The 20,447-nt window shown below is 41.3% G+C and overlaps 1 protein-coding gene across 6 annotated transcripts in view; it reads left to right on the forward strand.

Moving 5' to 3' along the window:
* The window catches only part of LOC132399328 (kinesin-like protein KIF19), a 185,478-nt gene that overhangs the window by 44,909 nt on the left and 120,122 nt on the right, over positions 1-20,447 (forward strand). For 2 of the 6 annotated variants that reach the window (XM_059979577.1, XM_059979576.1), the window contains exons 4-6: positions 6,620-6,707; positions 8,354-8,490; positions 13,606-13,731. In XM_059979577.1, the coding sequence (XP_059835560.1) occupies positions 6,620-6,707; positions 8,354-8,490; positions 13,606-13,731 (351 nt within the window). Of the gene's footprint in view, positions 1-6,619; positions 6,708-8,353; positions 8,491-13,605; positions 13,732-13,753; positions 13,839-17,512; positions 19,114-20,447 lie in introns of those variants that run through there. The other 4 variants (XM_059979578.1, XM_059979580.1, XM_059979581.1 and 1 more) reach the window with 4 other exon arrangements.

Genomic DNA, 20,447 nt, shown 5'->3' on the forward strand with positions numbered 1-20,447 from the left:
TTATAAAGGCCAGCAAACCAAAAGCTTTCTTCACCACCCTATCCACATGAGATTCCACCTTTAGGGAACTATGCACCATTATTCCTAGATCACGCTGTTCTACAGCATTCAATGCCTTACCATTTACCATGTATGTCCTATTTTGATGAGTCCTACCAAAATGTAGTACCTCACACTTATCAGCATTAAACTCCATCTGCCATCTTTCAGCCCACTCTTCTAACTGGCCTAAATCTCTCTGCAAGCTTTGAAAACCTACTTCATTATCCACAACACCACCTATCTTAGTATCATCTGCATACTTACTAATCCAATTCACCACCCCATCATCCAAATCATTCATGTACATGACAGATCCCTGAGGCACACGACTAGTCACCAGCCTCCAACCTGACAAACAGTTATCCACCACTGCTCTCTGGCATCTCCCATCCAGCCACTGTTGAATCCATTTTATTACTTCAATATTAATACCTAACAATTGAACCTTCCTAACTAACCTTCCATGTGGAACCTTGTCAAAGACCTTACTGAAGTCCATATAGACAACATCCACTGCTTTACCCTTGTCAACTTTCCTCGTAACCTCTTCAAAAAATTCAATAAGATTTGTCAAACATGACCTTCCACGCACAAATCCATGGTGACTGTTCCTAATCACACCCTGTCTATCCAGATAATTATATATACCATCTCTGAGAATACTTTCCATTAATTTACCCACCACTGATGTCAAACTTACAGGCTGATAATTGCTAGGTTTACTCTTAGAACCCTTTTTAAACAATGGAACCACATGAGCAACACGCCAATCCTCCGGCACCATCCCCGTTTCTAATGACATTTGAAATATTTCTGTCAGAGCTCCTGCTATTTCTACACTAACTTCCCTCAAGGTCCTAGGGAAACATCCTGTCAGGACCTGGAGACTTATCTACTTTTATATTCTTTAAAAGCGCAAGTACTTCCTCTTCTTTAATCATCAGAGTTTCCATAACTACCCTACTTGTTTCCCTTACCTTACACAATTCAATATCCTTCTCCTTAGTGAATACCAAAGAAAAGAAATTGCTCAAAATCTCCCCCATCTTTTTTGGCTCCGCACGTAGCTGTCCACTCTGATTCTCTAAGGGATCAATTTTATCCCTCACTATCCTTTTGCTATTAATATAACTGTAGAAACCCTTTGGATTTATTTTCACCTTACTTGCCAAAGCAACCTCATATCTTCTAATTTCTAATTTCTTTTTCTAATTTCTAATTTCTTTATTTTTTCTAATTTTTCTAATTTTTCTAATTTCTTTTCTAATTTCTTTCTTAAGATTCTTTTTACATTCTTTATATTCCTCAAGCACCTCATTTACTCCATGCTGCCTATATTTATTGTAGATCTCTCTCTTTTTCCAAACCAAGTTTCCAATATCCCTTGAAAACCATGGCTCTCTTAAATTTTTAACCTTTCCTTTCAACCTAACAGGAACATAAAGATTCTGTACCCTCAAAATTTCACCTTTAAATGACCTCCATTTCTCTATTACATCCTTCCCATAAAACAAATTGTTCCAATCCACTCCTTCTAAATCCGTTCGCATCTCCTCAAAGTTAGCCTTTCTCCAATCAAAAATCTCAACCCTGGGTCCAGTCCTACCCTTCTCCATAATTATATTGAAACTAATGGCATTGTGATCACTGGACCCGAAGTGCTCCCCAACACATACCTCCATCACCTGACCTATCTCATTCCCTAACAGGAGATCCAACACTGCCCCTTCTCTAGTTGGTACCTCTATGTATTGCTGCAAAAAACTATCCTGCACACATTTTACAAACTCCAAACAGTCCAGCCCTTTTACAGAATGGGCTTCCTAGTCTATGTGTGGAAAATTAAAATCTCCCACAATCACAACCTTGTGCTTACTACAAATATTTGCTATCTCCTTGCAAATTTGCTCCTCCAATTCTCGCTCCCCATTAGGTGGTCTTTCTTTTCTTTTCAAATCTTTTTATTATTATTATTATTCAAAAATAGTATAAGTACATCGAAGTAACAACACTTACAATGCCTCAAAAAAGAAGAAATTATCTTAAGGATTGAAAATTTTTGTGAATAAAAAAAGAACCCTACTAAGCAAGAAAAGTGAGGGGGGGGAAAAAGAAACCCATTGGAGGTACAACCCTGGAGCCATGCGACATACAAAAAGCTTCTAAAAATAAACATCAAACCGCCAACAAGAAAAAAAGATATATCCAAAAAAAATTTACATTTAGATCGTGGAGGAAATTTATCAATTAACTGAAATGATAATAATGAGCAAATGAGCCCCGTCTCTTCTCAAAATCAAATAAAGGTTCAAAGGTTCGACTTCTAATTTTCTCCAAGCTAAGACACAGCTGATATATCCTTCCATTTCAATAAGATGGCTTATTAGGTGGTCTATAATACACCCCTATAAGTGTTACTACACCCTTCCCATTCTTCAATTCCATCCAAATAGTCTCCCTAGACGAGCCCTGTAATCTATCCTGCCAAAGCACCGTTGTAATAATTTTGTTAGGCAAAAGATAACTGTAAACACATTTATTGTTCTTGGTTTCTCAAATGATGTTAAAGGGATATGCAAATTGGTTTTAATGAAACAACAGTATTTTCTTCAAAAATTAATTTGAGATCATGGATATCAGCACTTGTATTTCCGAAATGTTTGCACTCTTTGTCAGATATATTTTATTGGAACAATACCTTTTTGTTCCAAAGTCATGCAATAGAACCATGTTTGTAATCATACACCATGGATCGTGATGGCCTCTTTGAGATGGGTTTCCAGTTAATGGTGATATTCTCAGCCCAATACCCCTTGGACTGAGGCTTGAAGTTATTGCTCTTAGAACCCAGAGAGCCATCAGAGCTGAGACTTTCAATTTTTGCAAACTGCACTGGAGTCTAACTCTGTCCCCTGGGCTGCCTTGTGTATGGTTACTGAGCAAAATTCAATTTGATTTGATTCAATTTGATTCGTTTCAATTCAATTCAGTTCAATTTTCCAGTACACAAGTGTAAAGGAGAACAAAATAATTGTTACTCCGGATCTGATGCAGCTAAAAAAAAACACAGAAGGTAAAGAACACAGCAATTAAAAACACTATAAATATAAATACATAAGATTGCTTATATCTGTAGATTGATGTACAGTACATCTAAAAAGTGACATTAGCCACAGGAATGGCAGTACATAATGTAACTGACAGGAAATAAAAAAGTACTGGTTGCTGGGGGTGTGGAGGGGTGGGTTAATAGGTGGAGTATTGATCAGCCTTACTGCTTGAGGAAAGTAACTGTTTTTGAGTCTGGTGGTCCTGGTGTGGATGGTACAGAACCTCATCCCTGATTGGAGTGGGAGAAATAGTCCGTGTGCAGTGATGGCGGGATCCTTCATGATGTTACTGGCCCTTTCCTGGCCCCTTTCTGTTTATATGTCCTTGATGATGGTAGAATTACATGTTAAAATTACAAGTCTTGTTTCTGGATCCCGTTAACGCCTTCTCTAAGCCTATGCTGAATTTAAAGGATTGCCTGTCTCTTATCAAGAACAACAAGATCAAGACCATAATCTGATTAGCATTGCGGCAACCAAAATAAATTTTTTTAAATTGGTGTTTACACTCAAGTCTAGATCAATCTGTCTGTCTCTTCACCTACAATTGTCAGAGTGATAATAGTATTAATTTAATCATCTGCTCTAAAGATAGATTCTAGTTGTCAGTGCTTTTTTAACAGTTTCTTAATTAATCTACATTTCTCAATAATTGTGTGATTTCACTATTGCGAATAATAAAGGGAACATCTGCAAAGTTTGAAGTTCTTTAGTAAGAAAGATGTTAATATGGTTTAAAAGTTTAATGTTGCATCTGAGTTCATATTACATTTTCAATAATGCATTAAAATGATGCCTTTAATAAAGTTAAACATCCAAAGGTGCTTCACAACATTTGACACTGAATAAGATAATGAAAGAAGAAGGTTTCAAGGACACCCATTAATGGAGGAGAATTGGAAATGTGGAGAGATTTAGAATTGGGGAGTTTAATATCACTGCAATGGAGGGTGCAGCTGCTAGCATTGACCTAAGGGATAGCTGATACCGAGTGCCAAGTGGAATTATTTTCTGTTTTCTGCACTGAAATCTCTTGGGTGGATATGAATACATCCATCACTTCCAGCTCTTCTTTCCAAGTCCCTGCTGTGTTTAACTCTGCTTTATATTTCCACACTTTTCCGTATGTTCATGACATAATCTTTGCGAGAGAGCTAATATGAACAAGTGCTCCTGGGTGTGTAAGTGAACCATTCACGCAAAGTGAGTCACCTGCCAGTGGATGAAAGTAGGAGACTCTACAAAACTAATACCCTGTCAGAACATTCTTCACATCTTGACCAGTATCGAAGAGCCAGTGGGTGATGTTGGAGGTTCATCAGCTAAGGAATCTCATCTGTGGGCCTGAATGACTACACCATGGCTGTCACAGACTTTGTTAAAACAGTTGTAGACAAATGTGTCCCCACAAAATCATTCAGAGTCTTTCTCAACCAGCAGTCCTGGATGAACTGTGAGCTCTACAGTCTGCTGAGGGCCTGATCAGAAGCATTCAAGTCAGCTGACCATGAAAGTTACAAGAGGTGCAGGTATGATCTCCAGAAAGCCAGCTCATGGATGAAGTGGAAATTCTGGACTAAAATTCAATCAACAAGGGATGCTCGACAATTGTGGCAGGGCTTGAAGACTATTACTTTTTATGAAGAAAATCAGAGACAAAGGCAACAACGGGGCTTCTCCTCCAGATGAGCTGAATGCCTTCTATGCTCACTTTGACTACCAAAACATGGAGGAAGCATCACAGACTGCCACAGCCCCCAATAATCCTGTGATTTCAGTCTCTGAGCGTATGTGAGGACTTCAGGAGGGTGAGCCCGCAAAAAGCATCTGGCCGATATAGGGTACCTGGCCAAGTACTAAAGACCTATGCTGATCAACTGGCTGGAGCGTTCACTGAGATCTTTAATGTCTTGCTTCAGCAGTCTGAGGTGCCCACCTGCTTCAAGCCAACATCAATCATACCGGTACCTAAGAAGAATGTGGTAACCCATCACAATGACTGTCGTCCAGTAGCACTTACATACACAGTGATGTAGAGTTTTGAGAGGTTGATGATGAAACATATCAACTCTAGCCTGAGACTTAAGTCTGCTCCAATTTGCTTACAGGAGCAACAGGTCCAGAGCAGATACCATCTCATTGGCTCTTCACTCAACCCTGGACCATTTGGACAGCAAAGGTGCATATTGTCAGGGTGACCTTTATCGACCATAGCTTGGCATTCAATACCACCATCCCCTCAAAACTAACCAATTAGCTTCAAGACCTTGGTCTTAATACCTCCTTGTGTATCCTCAATTTCCTCACTTGCAGACCCCAGTCAGTTTGGATTGGCAACAACAGCTCCTCCATGATATCCATCAGCACAGGTACACCACAAGGCTGTGTGTTTAGACCCCTGATCTCCTCACTTTAGACTTCTGGCAGCGTGGCTAAGCACTGCTCTAATGCCATATTCAAGTTTTCTGATGACACCACTGTTGTAAACCAAATCAAAGGTGGTGCCAAATCAGCGTATTGGAGGGAGATTGACAGTATGGCTGAGTGGTGTCGTAACAACAGCTTCTCACTGGATATGAGCTGATTGTTGACCAGAAGGAAACCCGAGGTCCATGAGCCAATCCTCACCTGAGGATAAGCGGTGGAGAGTGTCAGCAACTTTAAATTCCCCAGTGCTATCATTTTGTCGGACCGCTCCTGGGCCCAGCATGTAAGCGCAAATGCGAAGAAAGCACGCCAGTGCCTTTACTTCCTTTGGAGTTTGTGAAGATTCGGTGTGACATCTAAAACTTTGAAACCTCTTCAGATGTGCATTATCTGGTTACATCACAGCCTGGTATAGAAACACCAAAGCCCTTGAATGGAAAATCCTACAAAAAGTAATGGATACAGCCCAGTCCATCACAGGCAAAGCACTCCCTACCATTGAGCATATCTACACGAACCATTGTCGCAGGAAAGCAGCATCCATCATCAGTTACTCTACCACCCAGGCCATGCTCTCTTCTCACTGCAAAAAGCACAGGAGCCTCAGGACTCACATCACCAGCTTCAGGAGCAGTTATTACCCCTCAACCATCAGGCTCTTGAACCAAAGTGGATAACTTCACTCAACTTCATTGAACTCTTCCCACAACCTATGGGCTCACTTTCAAGGACTCTTCATCTCATCTTTTTGATACTTGTTGCTTATTTATTAATTGTTATTATTTCTTTCTGTCTGCATTTGTCAGTCTGCTGTCTTTTGAAACTGATTGAACACCCAATATGGTGTGGTCTTTCATTGATTCTATGATAGTTAGTATTCTATTATGGATTTATTGAGTATGCCTACATGAAAATGAATCTCAGGGTTGTATATGGTGACACAGTATGTATTTTGATAATAAACTTACTTTGAATTTAATGGCATAAAAACTGTTCTCTATTACTGCAGATATGACAACTGTTCTGCCCATTGCTTTTAGGAAGATGTTTACCTGGCCACTACGAAGGACCTGATTAAAGGTGTCATCTGTGGATACAATGCTACAGTGTTCGCCTATGGACCTACAGGTGGTGTGACATCTAATTTTAAAGCACAGTTTATTTATTTGAAGTTCAGTTCCATTGTGTCATGTTTTCACATACCAAAGTGCTTTTATTTGAAGGAAGAATAATATATAGAATTCTAGAATTGTATAGTGAGTGCCTTTGAAATCCAACCTGAGAGCAGCATCTCTGAGGATGAATCTAATGAAATGTTAGCCTGGATGATATATTCAAGCCCTAGAGTGGGTTTTAAATCCATGACTGGAATAACCAACTGATCAGAATGACACTGGGAGGCTGTGAGAGGGAATATTAAATCATAAGAGCTAGATCATTAGAACGTACAGAAAACCACGTGGCTTTAGCTGGTGTGGGTTTGTCTACCTTGATGCATGACTATGTGGGTCAGGCTAGTTGGACCACTGAGTCTGCAGTCCCACACACGTGACTGTTCGGGAAAGAAAGACTGATTAGATGGACAGATACTTTATTGATCCCAAAGGAAATTACAGTGTCACAGTAGCATTACAAGTGCACAGATAGACAAATATTAGAAAAGAAGTAAGAAAGAATAAAAAATAAGTTACCTCAAACAGTCTAACAGGAGGGTAAACACGAGGAAATCTGCAGGTGCTGGGAATTCAAGCAACACACACAAAATGCTAAACACAAAGTACGCTGCAGATGCTGTAGTCAAATCAACATGTACACGCTGGAGGTAACGCAGCAGGTTGACTGCTCGTTTCCAAGGATGCTGCCCGACCTGCTGGGTTACCTCCAGCTTGTTGTATGTGTTGACACACATAAAATGCTGGTGGAACGCAGCAGGCCAGGCAGCATCTATAGGGAGAAGCACTGTCGATGTTTCGGGCCGAGACCCTTTGTTGACCCTTCAACAGGAGGGAGTCATCACTTCCCCAGCTAAAGGTTGACTCATTATAGAGCCTAATGGCCGAGGGTAAGAATGACCTCATTGTGCTCTTTGGGGCAGTGCAGTTACCTTAGTCTATTACTAAAAGTGCTCTTCTGTTCAGCCAAGGTGGAAAGCAGAGGGTGAGAAACATTGTCCAGAAGAAGATATAAATTAAAAAAAGAAATCTGTCATCTATGGAGGGGAATGATGAGAATGTAGTTTCCTGAAAATATAATTGATGTCATCCTTTCATTTGCCAAAACACATAAAAACAAATGAGCAGCACTCACAAAATACGTACTGGAGGAACTCGACAGGTCAGGCAGCATCTTTAGAGGGCGATAAAACATCCTTGCTTTGCTCCTTCATCAAGTCTCACGAGGAAGGGGGAAGCCAGGGTAAGAATGTGGAGGAGGGGAAGGAGTACCAGCTGCCGAACCTGCTGAGTTCCTCCATCATTTGTGTGTATTGCATCTACAGAATCTCTTGTGTTTATAAAAACAAGATGTCTCTAGTCTTTGGAAAACATGCACTCCAGTCCATCGTTGGAATCCTGAAATTCATTTATCCCTTTAAAGGCTTAAGGATAGTTACCTTATTAGAAATCTGTCTTCCATTTGACCCTGGCATTGACCAGCCATATTTGATGCTCATATTGTGGACAAGGTTGTTGCCTAAAAATCTGGAACGCTTATTCTCACAGGCGAGTGAACCGGCAGCAAATAATGGAAATTTATTCAAACCTTATTTCATACAGGAGCTGGTAAAACTTACACCATGCTTGGGATGGACAGCAAACCCGGAATCTATATCCAAACACTGAATGATCTATTCAAGGCAATCGAAGCCACCAGTGAAAACATGTGTTATGATGTCTCAATGTCTTACTTGGAGGTAAATCAAAGACAAATAATCGGAATTTTTGGTGGATAGGGCGCTTTAGAGACACTGATATTAAATGCAAATTTATTTCTCAGATAGAGCAGGTCGGTCCCATGTTTGATTTCTGTGTTAGCCTGCCGCTGCATTTGTCCTGAGCACCTCCTAGGGGAGGAATATTTGGACTCCCGCTCCTGTACGAGCTGGATAACTGCAGGATCAGGACTGGCTGTCATTCCCCCAGGCAGAAACCAAGAGTTGTGCTCAGAGACAAAGATAAGCTCCTTGAAACGGGCTGAAATTTCAGTTGAATGTTCAGTGTGACTGAAAAGTTCAATACTGGCCATTAGCAGTTGGAATTGAACAGTAGCTGGGTCTTCCTGGGAGTTAGAAAGTCACAAAAGTGAAGATCATTTACACTCTCTGTACTTGTTACTAAATGTTTGTGTAAGGATTTGTTCTTACCAGCTCTTACCAGCATTGATACTCTGATTTCAGAAACTGCTATCATTGACATAAGTTTCTATCTCATATGCATGTTTTGTTGAAGTATGCAAAGACTTAATGTCTTTTCAGATATGATTAGCAACAATTGATATTCCAGGAGTCTTGCTGAAAGGTCTCGGCCCAAAACATCAACTATATTCTTTTCCGTAGATGCTGCCTGGCCTGCTGAGTCCCTCCAGCATTTTGTGTATGCTGCTTGGATTTCTAGCAAGTGCAGATTTTCTCTTGTTTGTGATTGGACAACTGGTATCTTGTTGTTTATTTCTGCTAATTTCATTCCCTCACCAGAAATAAAAAACAAATTTGTATTCTGTGGCAACTTAACACCTCCTCAAATTGAAGTATTTTATAACAAATAAATTAACTTGGAATGCAATTATTATTGCCTAGGTATGTGCCGCAGCCCACTGACACGTTATGGTCTATAAATATTGAATATACACTCAGTGGCCACTTTATTAGGTACAGAAGTGGAACCAAGAGCAGCCTTCTGCTGTTGTAGCCCATCCACTTTAGGTTTGATGTGTTATGCATTTAGAGATGCTCTTCTGTGCACCACTGTCGTAACGTGTACAGTTGGCCCTCCTTATCCGCGAGGGATTGGATTCGGGACCCCTCATGGATACCAAAATTTGCGGTTGCTCAAGTCCCTTATTCAACCTATCTCAATGCGGTGGACCTTAGGACCCAGTGGAACCCAAGAGCTTATTTAACCTGTCTCAGTGCGGTGGACATTAGGACCCAGCGGTGGAGCTCTGAATCCGCAGTGTTTCTGTTCACGAAAATAATCACGATAACAATTGAAAATAAAGTGGAAATAATAAAGTGATCGGAAAGAGGTGAAACGCCATTGGTCATTGGAAAAGCGTTAGGCTATGTTGGTCAATGATTGGAACAATTTTAAAGGATAAAGTGAGAAAGAAAGGCTGTGTCCCGATTAAAGCTACAATTATTACTAAGCAACACAGTGGTTTAATTATTGGGTTTTGGGTTTTTGATCCTCCACATCAACCCAACAATGTGAAGAGCGCACTTGGGAACTTCCCGAACCCAGCACTGAAACATACGTACTTAAGTGTTTTATATGCATAGAAAGGTAAAATATATACTATATACGAATGCAAACATTTGACTAACTGACGCTAAATAATACCGGATGTACCTGTTCCGACTTACTTAGTAAGAGAACTTCCGATTTTTTGATCCTAGTGCACGATAACCCACGCACATCCTCCCGTATACTCTAAATCATCTCTAGATTACTTATAATACCTAATACAATGTAAATGCTATGTAAAATAGTTGTTATACTGCATTGCTCAGGGAATAATGACAAGAAAAAAAGTCTGTACGTGCTCGAACAACAAACGCTGGAAGAGCACTACCAGGTTTTCATGATTCGCGGTTGGTTGAATTCATGGATAAGGAGGGTTGACTGTAGTTATTTGAGTTACTCATACCTTCCTGTCAGCTTGAACAAGTCTGACCATTCTCATTTGCCCTCTCTCATTAACAAGGTGCTTCACACACAGAACTGCCACTCACTGAATGCTTTTGTTTATCGCACCATTCTCTATAAACTCTAGAGACTGTTGTGCGTGAAAATCCCTGGAGATCAGCACTTATTGAGATAGTAAAAAATCCCATCTGGCACCAACAATCACTCTACGGTCAAAGTCACTTTGATCACATTTCTTCCCCAATCTGATAATGGGTCTGAACAGCAACTGAATCTCTTGACCATGTCTGCATGCTTTTATGTATTGAATTACTGCCACATGATTGGCTATTATATATTTGCATTAATTAGCAAGTGTACTTAATAAAGTGCCCACAATGTATATAATTGAGCAGATACATTTCATGTTATTGAAGGACGAATGTTGAACAGCATTCTGCAGAATTCTCTACCTTTCTGTTCACGATGGTAAGGGATTATTTTATATATACCACTTGTACAGAATAGGCTCAAGATAAACTCTTGAGGAACAAGGCTCCAACAAGTCATCACCTTTATCCTTGCACTGAAATGTGAGTTTATTGCTCAGTATGTTTTAAACGTATAGCAGGTTGTGAAATACAGGTTGATACCATTGCTTTACGGAATAGTTCAGTGTCGGTGACATGCAAATGAGTTTGAGCTGCAATGTTATAAATCTAGAGCAACTTTGAGCAGAGTCTGCAACCAAATCTACAACTGAGCCCGAAGAATCCGCTACTCATCTGTTCCGCTCATCAAAAATGTTAGTAAAATTGCCAAGGGAAACAAAATATGGTCAGGAAACAGAAGTTAACACATTCAGAACTTGTAAGTTCTTGTCATGGATTGGATTTAGTGAGCAGCTTATTTTGGCTCTATGTTGTCAGTTCATTTTATTTTTTCAGCTATTTTAATTTCAAAATTAGCAGGTATATTTTAAGTAGGTTTTCAAAATCATGTTTAGATTTGACTAGACCATGAGTTCTAATCAAGTATGTGAAGAGCAAGAGGATAAAACGTGACAGAATAGGACCAATCAGGTGTGTCAGTGGGAAAGTGTGAATGGAACCAGAGGAGAAGGCAGAGGAACATAATGAATACTTTGCTTCACTATGGAATAGGATCCTGGGGATTGTAGTGATGACTTGCTGTGGACTGAAAAGCTTGAGCATGTAGGTATTAAGAATGAAGGTGTACTGGAGTTTTTGGAAAGCATCAAGTTGGATAAGTCACTGGGACTGGATGGGATGTACCCCAGGCTACTGCGGGAAGCGACGGAGGAGATTGCTGAGCCTCTGGCGATGATCTTTGCATCATCAATGAGGATGGGAGATGTTCTAGAGAATTGGTGGGTTGTGGATGTTGTTCCCTTCTTCAAGAAAGTGAGTAGGGATAGTCCAGGAAATTACAGACCAGTGAGCCTTATTTCTGTGGTTGGTAAGTTGATGGAGAAGATCCTGAGAGGTAGGATTTATGAAATTTGGAGAGGTATAATATGATTAGGAATAATCAGCATAGCTTTGCCAAAGGCAGGTCGTGCCTTACAAGGCTGATTGAATTGATTGAGGATGTAAAGGTAGAGCCGTCGATGTAGTATATATGGATTTCAGCAAGGCATTTGATAAGGTACCCCTTTCAAGGCTTATTGAGAAAGCAAGGAGTCATGGGATCCAAGAGGATATTGCTTTGTGGATCCAGAACTGGCTTGCCCACAGAAGGCAAAGAGTGGTTGGAGACGGGTCATACTCTGCATGGAGGTTGGTCACCAGTGGTGTACCTCAGGGATCTGTTCTGGGACCACTACTCTTTGTGATTTTTATAAGACCTGGATGAAGAAGTGGAGGGATGGGTTAGTAAGTTTGCTGATGACACAAAGGTTGGGGTTGTTGTGGATAGTGTGGAGGGCTGTCAGAGGTTATAGTGGGATATTGATAGTATGCAAAACTGTGCTGAGAAGTGGCAGATGGAGTTCAACCCAGATAAGTGTGAAGTGGTTCATTTTGGTAGGTCAAATATGATGGCAGAATATAGCATTAATGGCAAGACTCTTGGCAGTGTGGAGGATCAGAGGGATCTTGGGGTCCGAGTCCATAGGACACTCAAAGCTGTTACGCAGGTTGACTTTGTGGTTAAGAAGGCGTAAGGTGCATTAGCCTTCATCAATCATGGGATTGAGTTTAAGAGCTGAGAGGTAATGTTGCAGCTATATAGGACCCTGGTCAGATCCCACTTGGAGGACTGTGCTCAGTTCTGGTCGCCTCACTACAGGAAGGATATGGAAGCCATAGAAAGGGTGCAGAGGAGATTTACAAGGATGTTGCCTGGATTGGGGAACATGCCTTATGAGAATAGGTTGAGTGAACTTGGCCTTTTCTCCTTGGGGCGACAGAGGATGAGAGGTGATCTGATAGAGGTGTATAAGATAATGAGAGGCATTGATCGTGTGGATAGTCAGAGGCTTTTTCTCAGGGGTGAAATGGCTGGCATGAGAGGGCGCAGTTTTAAGTGCTTGGAAGTAGGTACGGAGGAGATGTCAGGGTAAGTTTTTTATGCAGAGAGTGGTGAATGTGTGGAATTGGCTGCTGGCGGTGGTGGAGGCGGAAATGATAGGGTCTTTTAAGAGACTTTTGGATAGGTACATGGAGCTTAGAAAAACAGAGGGCTATGGTTAAGCCTAAGTAGTCCTAAGATAAAGGTATGTTCAGCACAGTTTTGTGGGCTGAAGGGCCTGTATGTTGTGTAGGTTTTCTATGTTTTCTATGCGTTTTGGAGAGTTGTTTTGCTCAAGTTGGGGGAGAAGCACGGGGCTTATCTCTTTCTACGATGTGCATTACTGGATATCTGTTAGGATGTGGATCTCCAGACATTCCTTAGCTTGCGTTAACATTTCCTCTATCATCTAATACTGCACCCATTAAGGAGCAATCCTTTTGGTAGGTGGGAAACATTCCAGGTTTTACAGTTCAGTCCAAAGGTACCCAGGTTGCTTTGCAATTAAGTTTAAAGTTTAATCCTTTTCCTTACTTTGGAGTGCTGCCTACTCTGTTGAAGTCAAAGCTGGTCAATACTAGGTGATTATGAATGTTTAATTAGCAATAGTGTTGGTGAATTACACAGTTTTCCAGTTTTCTTTTTCATTTCAGATTTATAATGAAATGATCCGTGACCTGTTGAACCCTTCCTCAGGGTATCTAGATTTGAGGGAAGACTCCAGGGGTGAGATCCAGATCGCTGGAATCACAGAATTCTCAACCAGCAACGCGATGGAGGTATGGCCCAAAGGATTAGTTGCTGCAGGCACAAAGATGAACAGGGCAGGAAAAGTGCCAACCTCAGTAGACTTACCCCAATTTCGACAAACCTTTGAGTTAGAGAGGTGAGAATGGAAAGGAACAGTATGCAGTTAAACTTGGAATTGGCTTTTCTGTAAAGCATTTTATTGATTCAAAGTTCAGCAGCACCTACGTGATTCTGCAGCTGTAAATACCGAACACATCAGTCATTCATCTAATCCATGCCTGTGTTATTGGTTGTCACCGCTGACATTCAAAGCATTGAAGGTATATACCTAGCACCTACCATTGTTGGCTTTGGTGATACAGCTGATGATTAGGAGGCTTGCTTTGACATTTCTGCTGTACTTATGCTAGAGGTCATATCGATGTAGGAGTTGAAGACTACAGGGCTTGTATCTGCCAGAACTATACAGAGAGCAGGTAAATAATGCTAATTACAGTGCAGCGTTGATATAATGCCAGCTTGCCTTTTTGGAGCTTTTCTTATCACCTTGCTGAATATGTATTAAACAGCAGGAACCCCCTTGGCCAGTGCTATTTAAGTGGATAGACCACAATTACTTATAGTGTACTTGTTGGTACAATTGTATCTATCTGTTGTTTTCAGCAGTTCTTTCTATTTGCCTAAGTATACCAGGTGTGTTGTACCAAGTGATAAAGGACTTTGCCCTAATTCAAGATTTCTGCATAAAAAGTTCCCTTGGTGTAGGTAGAGGGTAGGAGGGGATACAGCTGGAAGGAGTGAATGAAAGGTATTTAGCAGAAGACATGCCTGCCCAGCGTGTTCAAGGAGCTACCCTCCTACTGAAATCTCAGCAAGGAAACAGAACCATAGAACATTACAGCACAGAAACAGGCCTTTTGGCCCTTCTTGGCTGTGCCGAACCATTTTTCTGCCTAGTCCTACTGACCTGCACCTGGCTCATATCCCTCCATACCCCGCTCATCCACGTATCTGTCCAAGTTTTTCTTAAATGTGAAAAGTGAGCCCGCATTCACCACTTCACCTGGCAGCCCATTCCACACTCCCACCACTCTCCGTGTGAAGAAGCCCCCCCCGATGTTCCCTTTAAACTTTCTCCCTTTCACCATTAACCCATGACCTCTGGTTTTTTTCTCCACTCGCCTCAATAGAAAAAGCTTGCTTGCATTTGCTCTAACTATACCCATCACAATTTTATATACTTCTGTCAAATCTCCATTCCAACTCTTATACTCAATACTTTGATTGATAAAGGCCAATGTACCAAAAGCTGTCTTTACTGCCCTATCTACCTGTGATGCCACTTTTAGGGAATTTTGTATCTGTATTCCCAGATCCCTTTGTTCTACTGCACTCCTCAGTGTCTTACCATTTACCTTGCATGTTCTATCTTGGTTTTTCCTTCCAAAATGCAATACCTCACACTTGTCTTTATTAAACTCCATCTGCCATTTTTCAGCCCATTTTCCCAGCTGGTCCAAATACTCCACATGAGTATGTGCCAGTAAGGACATCCTTACTGAAAGGTGCCCCCAGCTGAAAAATCAGTGGAGCAGGCACTGTAGTGGCTTCCCCACAACAGGTTATTTATTTTGTGATGCACTGCTGTTGTATGAACAAACACATTGAAACAAATGGAGCAATCCCCACTACCCTGGCTTTCACAGTACCTTCATTCCACAGTGGAGTGCCAGTGGTACTTTAACCATCATGATAAATCGGCAGCAAGATTACCCAATGAAAGCATGGCTAACGACTGTTAACTATGTGCTGGATATACACTCAAGGGCCACTCTATTAGGTAAATTCTGCTTGTGGTCTTCTGCTGCTGTAGTCCATCCATTTCAAGGTTCAACATGTAGTATGCTCAGAGATATTCTTCTGTATACCATTGTGGTAATGGACAGTTATTTGAGTTACTGTTGCCTATCTGTCAGCACCAACCAACCTGGCCATTCTCCTTGAATCTCTCTCATTAGCAAGCTGTTTTCACCTACTAAACTGCCATTCACTGGATGTTTTTTGTTCTTGTACCATTCTCTGTAGCCCCCTCCCCCCCCCCAGAGGCTGTTGTGCGTGAAATTCACAGATCAGCAGTTTCTGAGGTACTCAAACCACCCTGTCTGGCACCAACAATCATTCCATGGCCGAAGTAACTTTAATCACATTTCCTCCCCATTCTAATATTTCGTCTGAACAACAGTTGAACCTCTTAACCATTTCTGCATGCTTTCGTGCATTGAGTTGCTGCCACATGATTGGCTGGTTAGATATTTGCATTAGAGAAGAAAGTGATCTACCAATATTTTGCAATGTCAACTTTAATGAGAATTTAAAATTCCTTCAGTGAATCAGAATCAGATTTATTATCCGTGACATATAACATGAAGTTTGTTGTTTTGCCACAGCAAGCATAACCTTCACTATAAGTTACAATAAATAAATAAATATTGCGAATGGGGAATGGCAAGGAAGTGTTTGTGGGTTCGTGGAGTGTTCAGAAGTCTGATGGCAAAGAGAAATAAGCTGTTCCTAAATTGCTGAGTATGGGTCTTCAGGCCCAGGCAACAAGAAGAAGTCATGTCCCAGATGGTGAGGGTCTTTAGTGATGGATGTTGCCTTCTTGAGGTGTTGCTTCTTGAAGATGTTCTCAGTGGAGAGTGCTCCAGGTGGGTCTGGCTGGGTCTACAACCCTCCACAGTCTCTTGCATTGGGGGCTACACTCCAGGCTGTGATTCAACTAGTCAGCATGATCTCCATTGTACACCTATAGAAATTTGGAAGTGACATACCAAATCTCCTCATCTCATAACAAAGTAGAGCCACTGGCATTCTTTCTTCATGATGCTGAATGCAAGGTTGCTGTTGATAAACTACTCGACCAGCCTATCTCTCTCAGTCCAATACACCTCCTCCTCATCATCTGAGTTTCTAGCACCAACAGAGGTATTATCAGTGAAATTTATAGCTGACGTTTGAGCTATGCCCTCATGAGTTTTGAGACAGTAGAGTAATGGGCTATGCACTCATCCATGAGATACGCCTGAGTTGATAGTGAGAAGTTATCCTTGCTATCCTCGCTAACTGTCATCTCTCAGCTGAGAATCTATTTGTAGAGAGAGGTACAGAGGCCCAGGTTTTGAAGTTTAGCTATTAGTACTGAGACAAAAGAATTGCCAGAAATTTCAAAAATAAATAAATGGTACAAGAGGCAAATGATGTGGTAGTGTTCAGGGGCTCGTGGACTATTCCGGAATCTGTGGTGACTTCAACAGTGTTGAATGTAGAAATGGAACCAATAAACATTGTCTGATGTACAGTATGTCTTGCAATTGTCTTGGTGCTCCAAAGCAGAGTGGAGAGCCAGTGAAATTGTGTCTGCAATAGACCTGTTGCACTGGTGAACTGCAGCAGGCCCAGGTAGGAGTTACTTCTAGCCATGACGTAACTTCTCAAAGCACAACTTTATGTTACATGTGAGTGCAATTGGATGGTAGCCATCGAGGCAGCTCACCCTGCTCTTGTTAGGCACTGGAATGATTGCTGCCTTTCGTGGAGTTTCTGTTACCATTCTTTATATTCACATTGTGGTAAGTCTTCATTTCAAAAGTCACCAAATCTACCTTGAATTCAGTGTGACAGTAGCACATCCATGCAATCACTCTGTGATTATAGTGCTGCATAAACTCCTTGAATTACTGTAAATTGGTGAATCTGAGCATCGGGCAGTACATTACTAAACAATAGTCCTTAGGGCATGCTTAGCTGCATTTTCTAGCCAACAAGTGGCTCATTAGCACGGAGTGTATGGAGCTGAACTGAAGGAAAGTGCAGTGGAGTTTGAACAGATTACTTGAATGTTATCATTCTTGATTGAACTATTCAGCAGAGCAAGGGGCAGATCACTGTTCCCTGCCTATGTTGAGTTAGCTCATTCTTTCCTGTGCTGGCAAGAATGCGATAATTAGAGCCCTGAGCTGGGAGAGGAAACAGGCAACCAGTGTCTTTCAGAGGAGACATTGAACCAATGCTCCAGTCAGAGGGACGTAGGATGTATCCCAATGAAGCAAGAGGCATTAGATTCACAGAGCTGTTCAACATAGATACAGTGCCTTCGGCCCATAGCATCACTGCTAGCCCTCATGCCAACCTGTATTAATCACACTCGCTTGTGTTAATTCCATAACCCTCCGCGCACTGTTCATTCATCTGTCCGAACTTTAGCTTCTTATATCATATTACTGGTCCTGCCTCCACTGTCACCTCTGGCTACTCATTCCAGATGCCATCAACCTTTCAGATCCCCTTTAAACCTGCTCTCTCTCACTTTAAATCAATGCCCTCATAGGAAACATACTGGCTATCTACCCTATCTATGCCTCGTAATTTGACATAAATCTACTGTGCTATTGCTCAGGCTCCTTCGCTCAGGAGTGGATCCATCCTATGCAACCTCTCCTTCAGCTCAAGCTCTTCAATCCAGGCCACCTTTTCTGCACCCCTAAATCCTTACAATGCATTCAATAGTGTGGTCAGAATCAGAATCAGTCTTTGTTATCGCTGACATATTTTGTGAAAGTGGTTGTTTTGCTGCAGCAGTACAGTGTTAAGACAAAAAACTTAACAGAAGTTTCGAAAGTAAATAAATGATACGAGAGGCAAATGATGTGGTAGTGTTCAGGGGTTCGTGGACTATTCTGGAATCTGCGGTGACCTCAACTGTCCAAAATACTCCAAAAGTTTTGTACAGCTATAAGAACAGCTATACACCAGTTGAGAATGCCATATGCCTTCCTCGCCACCCTGTCTATCCGTGATGCCACCTTCATGGAACAATGTACTCGTATCCCTAAATCTACGTTTCATAAGTCCCCCCGGGCCCTGCCATTCACTGTGTATGTGAATGTCCTGGTTTAGTTAAATTAAACACTTCACACTCGTCTGAGTTAAGTTACATTTGACATGCCTTTGCCCATTTTGCACACGGTGTTCTGTCCTGCCCAACGCCAGTGTGGCAGCTGATCTGGTTGTGTCCCTCATCAGACTGTCCTGCCCAGTATTAGTGTGGCAGCTGATCTGGTTGTGACCCTCATTCTCTTTTGGGCAAATTGGCTGCTCCATTTCACAACATTAAGACAAAAATGACCTTTGAAAAGCACTTTATTGATTGTAATATTCTGAAATTGTGGAACGAGCTTTATAAATACAGCCTCGCTTTTGCCTGTAGGATTACTGACCCTGTCAAATGAGAAGAAAATTGGAAGTGCAGAGCTGCTGTTCAAGACCCACTGGAACAAATGGCGTGAGCTCACACTGAAACACGATGCTAACAAATAAACATATAATAACTGGATGCAGCGTGTAGTGAGATGGTGAGGAAGCACTGGCAGATGATAGGGCAAACTTGCAGTCAGTGGGAGGAGTTAAAGTGTAACGGGGGTCAAAATAGAAAAGGATGATGAATACGAGGCTGAAGGTGTTATATTTGAATGCATGCAGTGCACTATATGGAATAAGGTAGATAATCTTGTAGCGCAGTTAGAGATTAGCAGATATAATGTTGTGGGCATCTCTCAGTCATGGCTGTAAGAAGATCTTAGTTGGGAGTTTAACATCCAGAGATACACTTTGTATCAAAAGGACAGGCAAATTATTTCAAAAGAGGTGACATGGGATTGGAAGACGTAGCATCCTTGTGGGTAGGATTAAGAAACTGAAAAGGTAAAATGACTCTGATACAAGTTGTATATAGGCATCTGAACAGTAGCCAGGATATGGACTACAGATTACAATGGGAGATGCATGTAAAAAGGGCAATGTTGTGATAATCATGGGGGATTTCAATATGCAGGCAGATTGGGAAGATCAGGTAGGTGCTGAATCCCAAGACAGGGAATTTGTAGAATGCCTACAAGATGGGTTTGTAGAGCAGCATGTGGTTGACCCCACTAGGGGAACAGCAATTCTGGATTGTAATAACTCAGATTGGGGAGCTTAAGGTGAAGGAACCCTTAGGAGACAATGATCATAATATGATAGAATTCGCTCTGCAGTTTGAGAAGGAGAATCTAAAATCAGATGTATAGTATTACAGTGGAGTAAAGGGAATTGCAGATGCATGAGAAAGGAGCTGGCCAAAGCTGGTGGGAAAGGTCACTAGCAGGGATGTGGGCAGAACAGCAACAACTGCTGTTTCTGGGGGTATTTCGGAAGGCCCAAGAAAGATACATCCCAAAGATGAATTACTCCGAAGGGAGGATGAGGCAACCTTTGCTGATAAGGGAAGTCAAAGACAGCATGATGATAAAAGAGAGGGAAAATAATACAGCAAAAATTCGTGGAAAATTAGAGGATTAGAAAGCTTTTAAAAACCAACAGAAAGCAGCTAAAAAAAGAAAAAGAAAAAAAAGATAAAATATGAGGACAAGGTAAACAAAAATATAAAAGAAGATACAAAAAGTTTTTTCAGATATATAAAGAGTAAACAAAGGACAAGAGGGGATGTCAGACTGCTGGAAAATGACACTGAAGCAGTAGTAATCGCGGACAAAGAAATAGCAGATGAACTTAATAAGTACTTTACATTGTCTTCACTATGGAAAACACTAGCAGAATGCTAGAAATATTGGAGAGTCAGGGGGCAAAAGTAAGTTTTGTTGGAATTTCTAAGGAGAAGGGGCGTGGGAAGCTGAAAGCTCTGAAGTTA

This window comes from Hypanus sabinus, chromosome 9 (assembly GCF_030144855.1).
Source record: "Hypanus sabinus isolate sHypSab1 chromosome 9, sHypSab1.hap1, whole genome shotgun sequence".
NCBI lineage: Eukaryota > Metazoa > Chordata > Chondrichthyes > Myliobatiformes > Dasyatidae > Hypanus > Hypanus sabinus.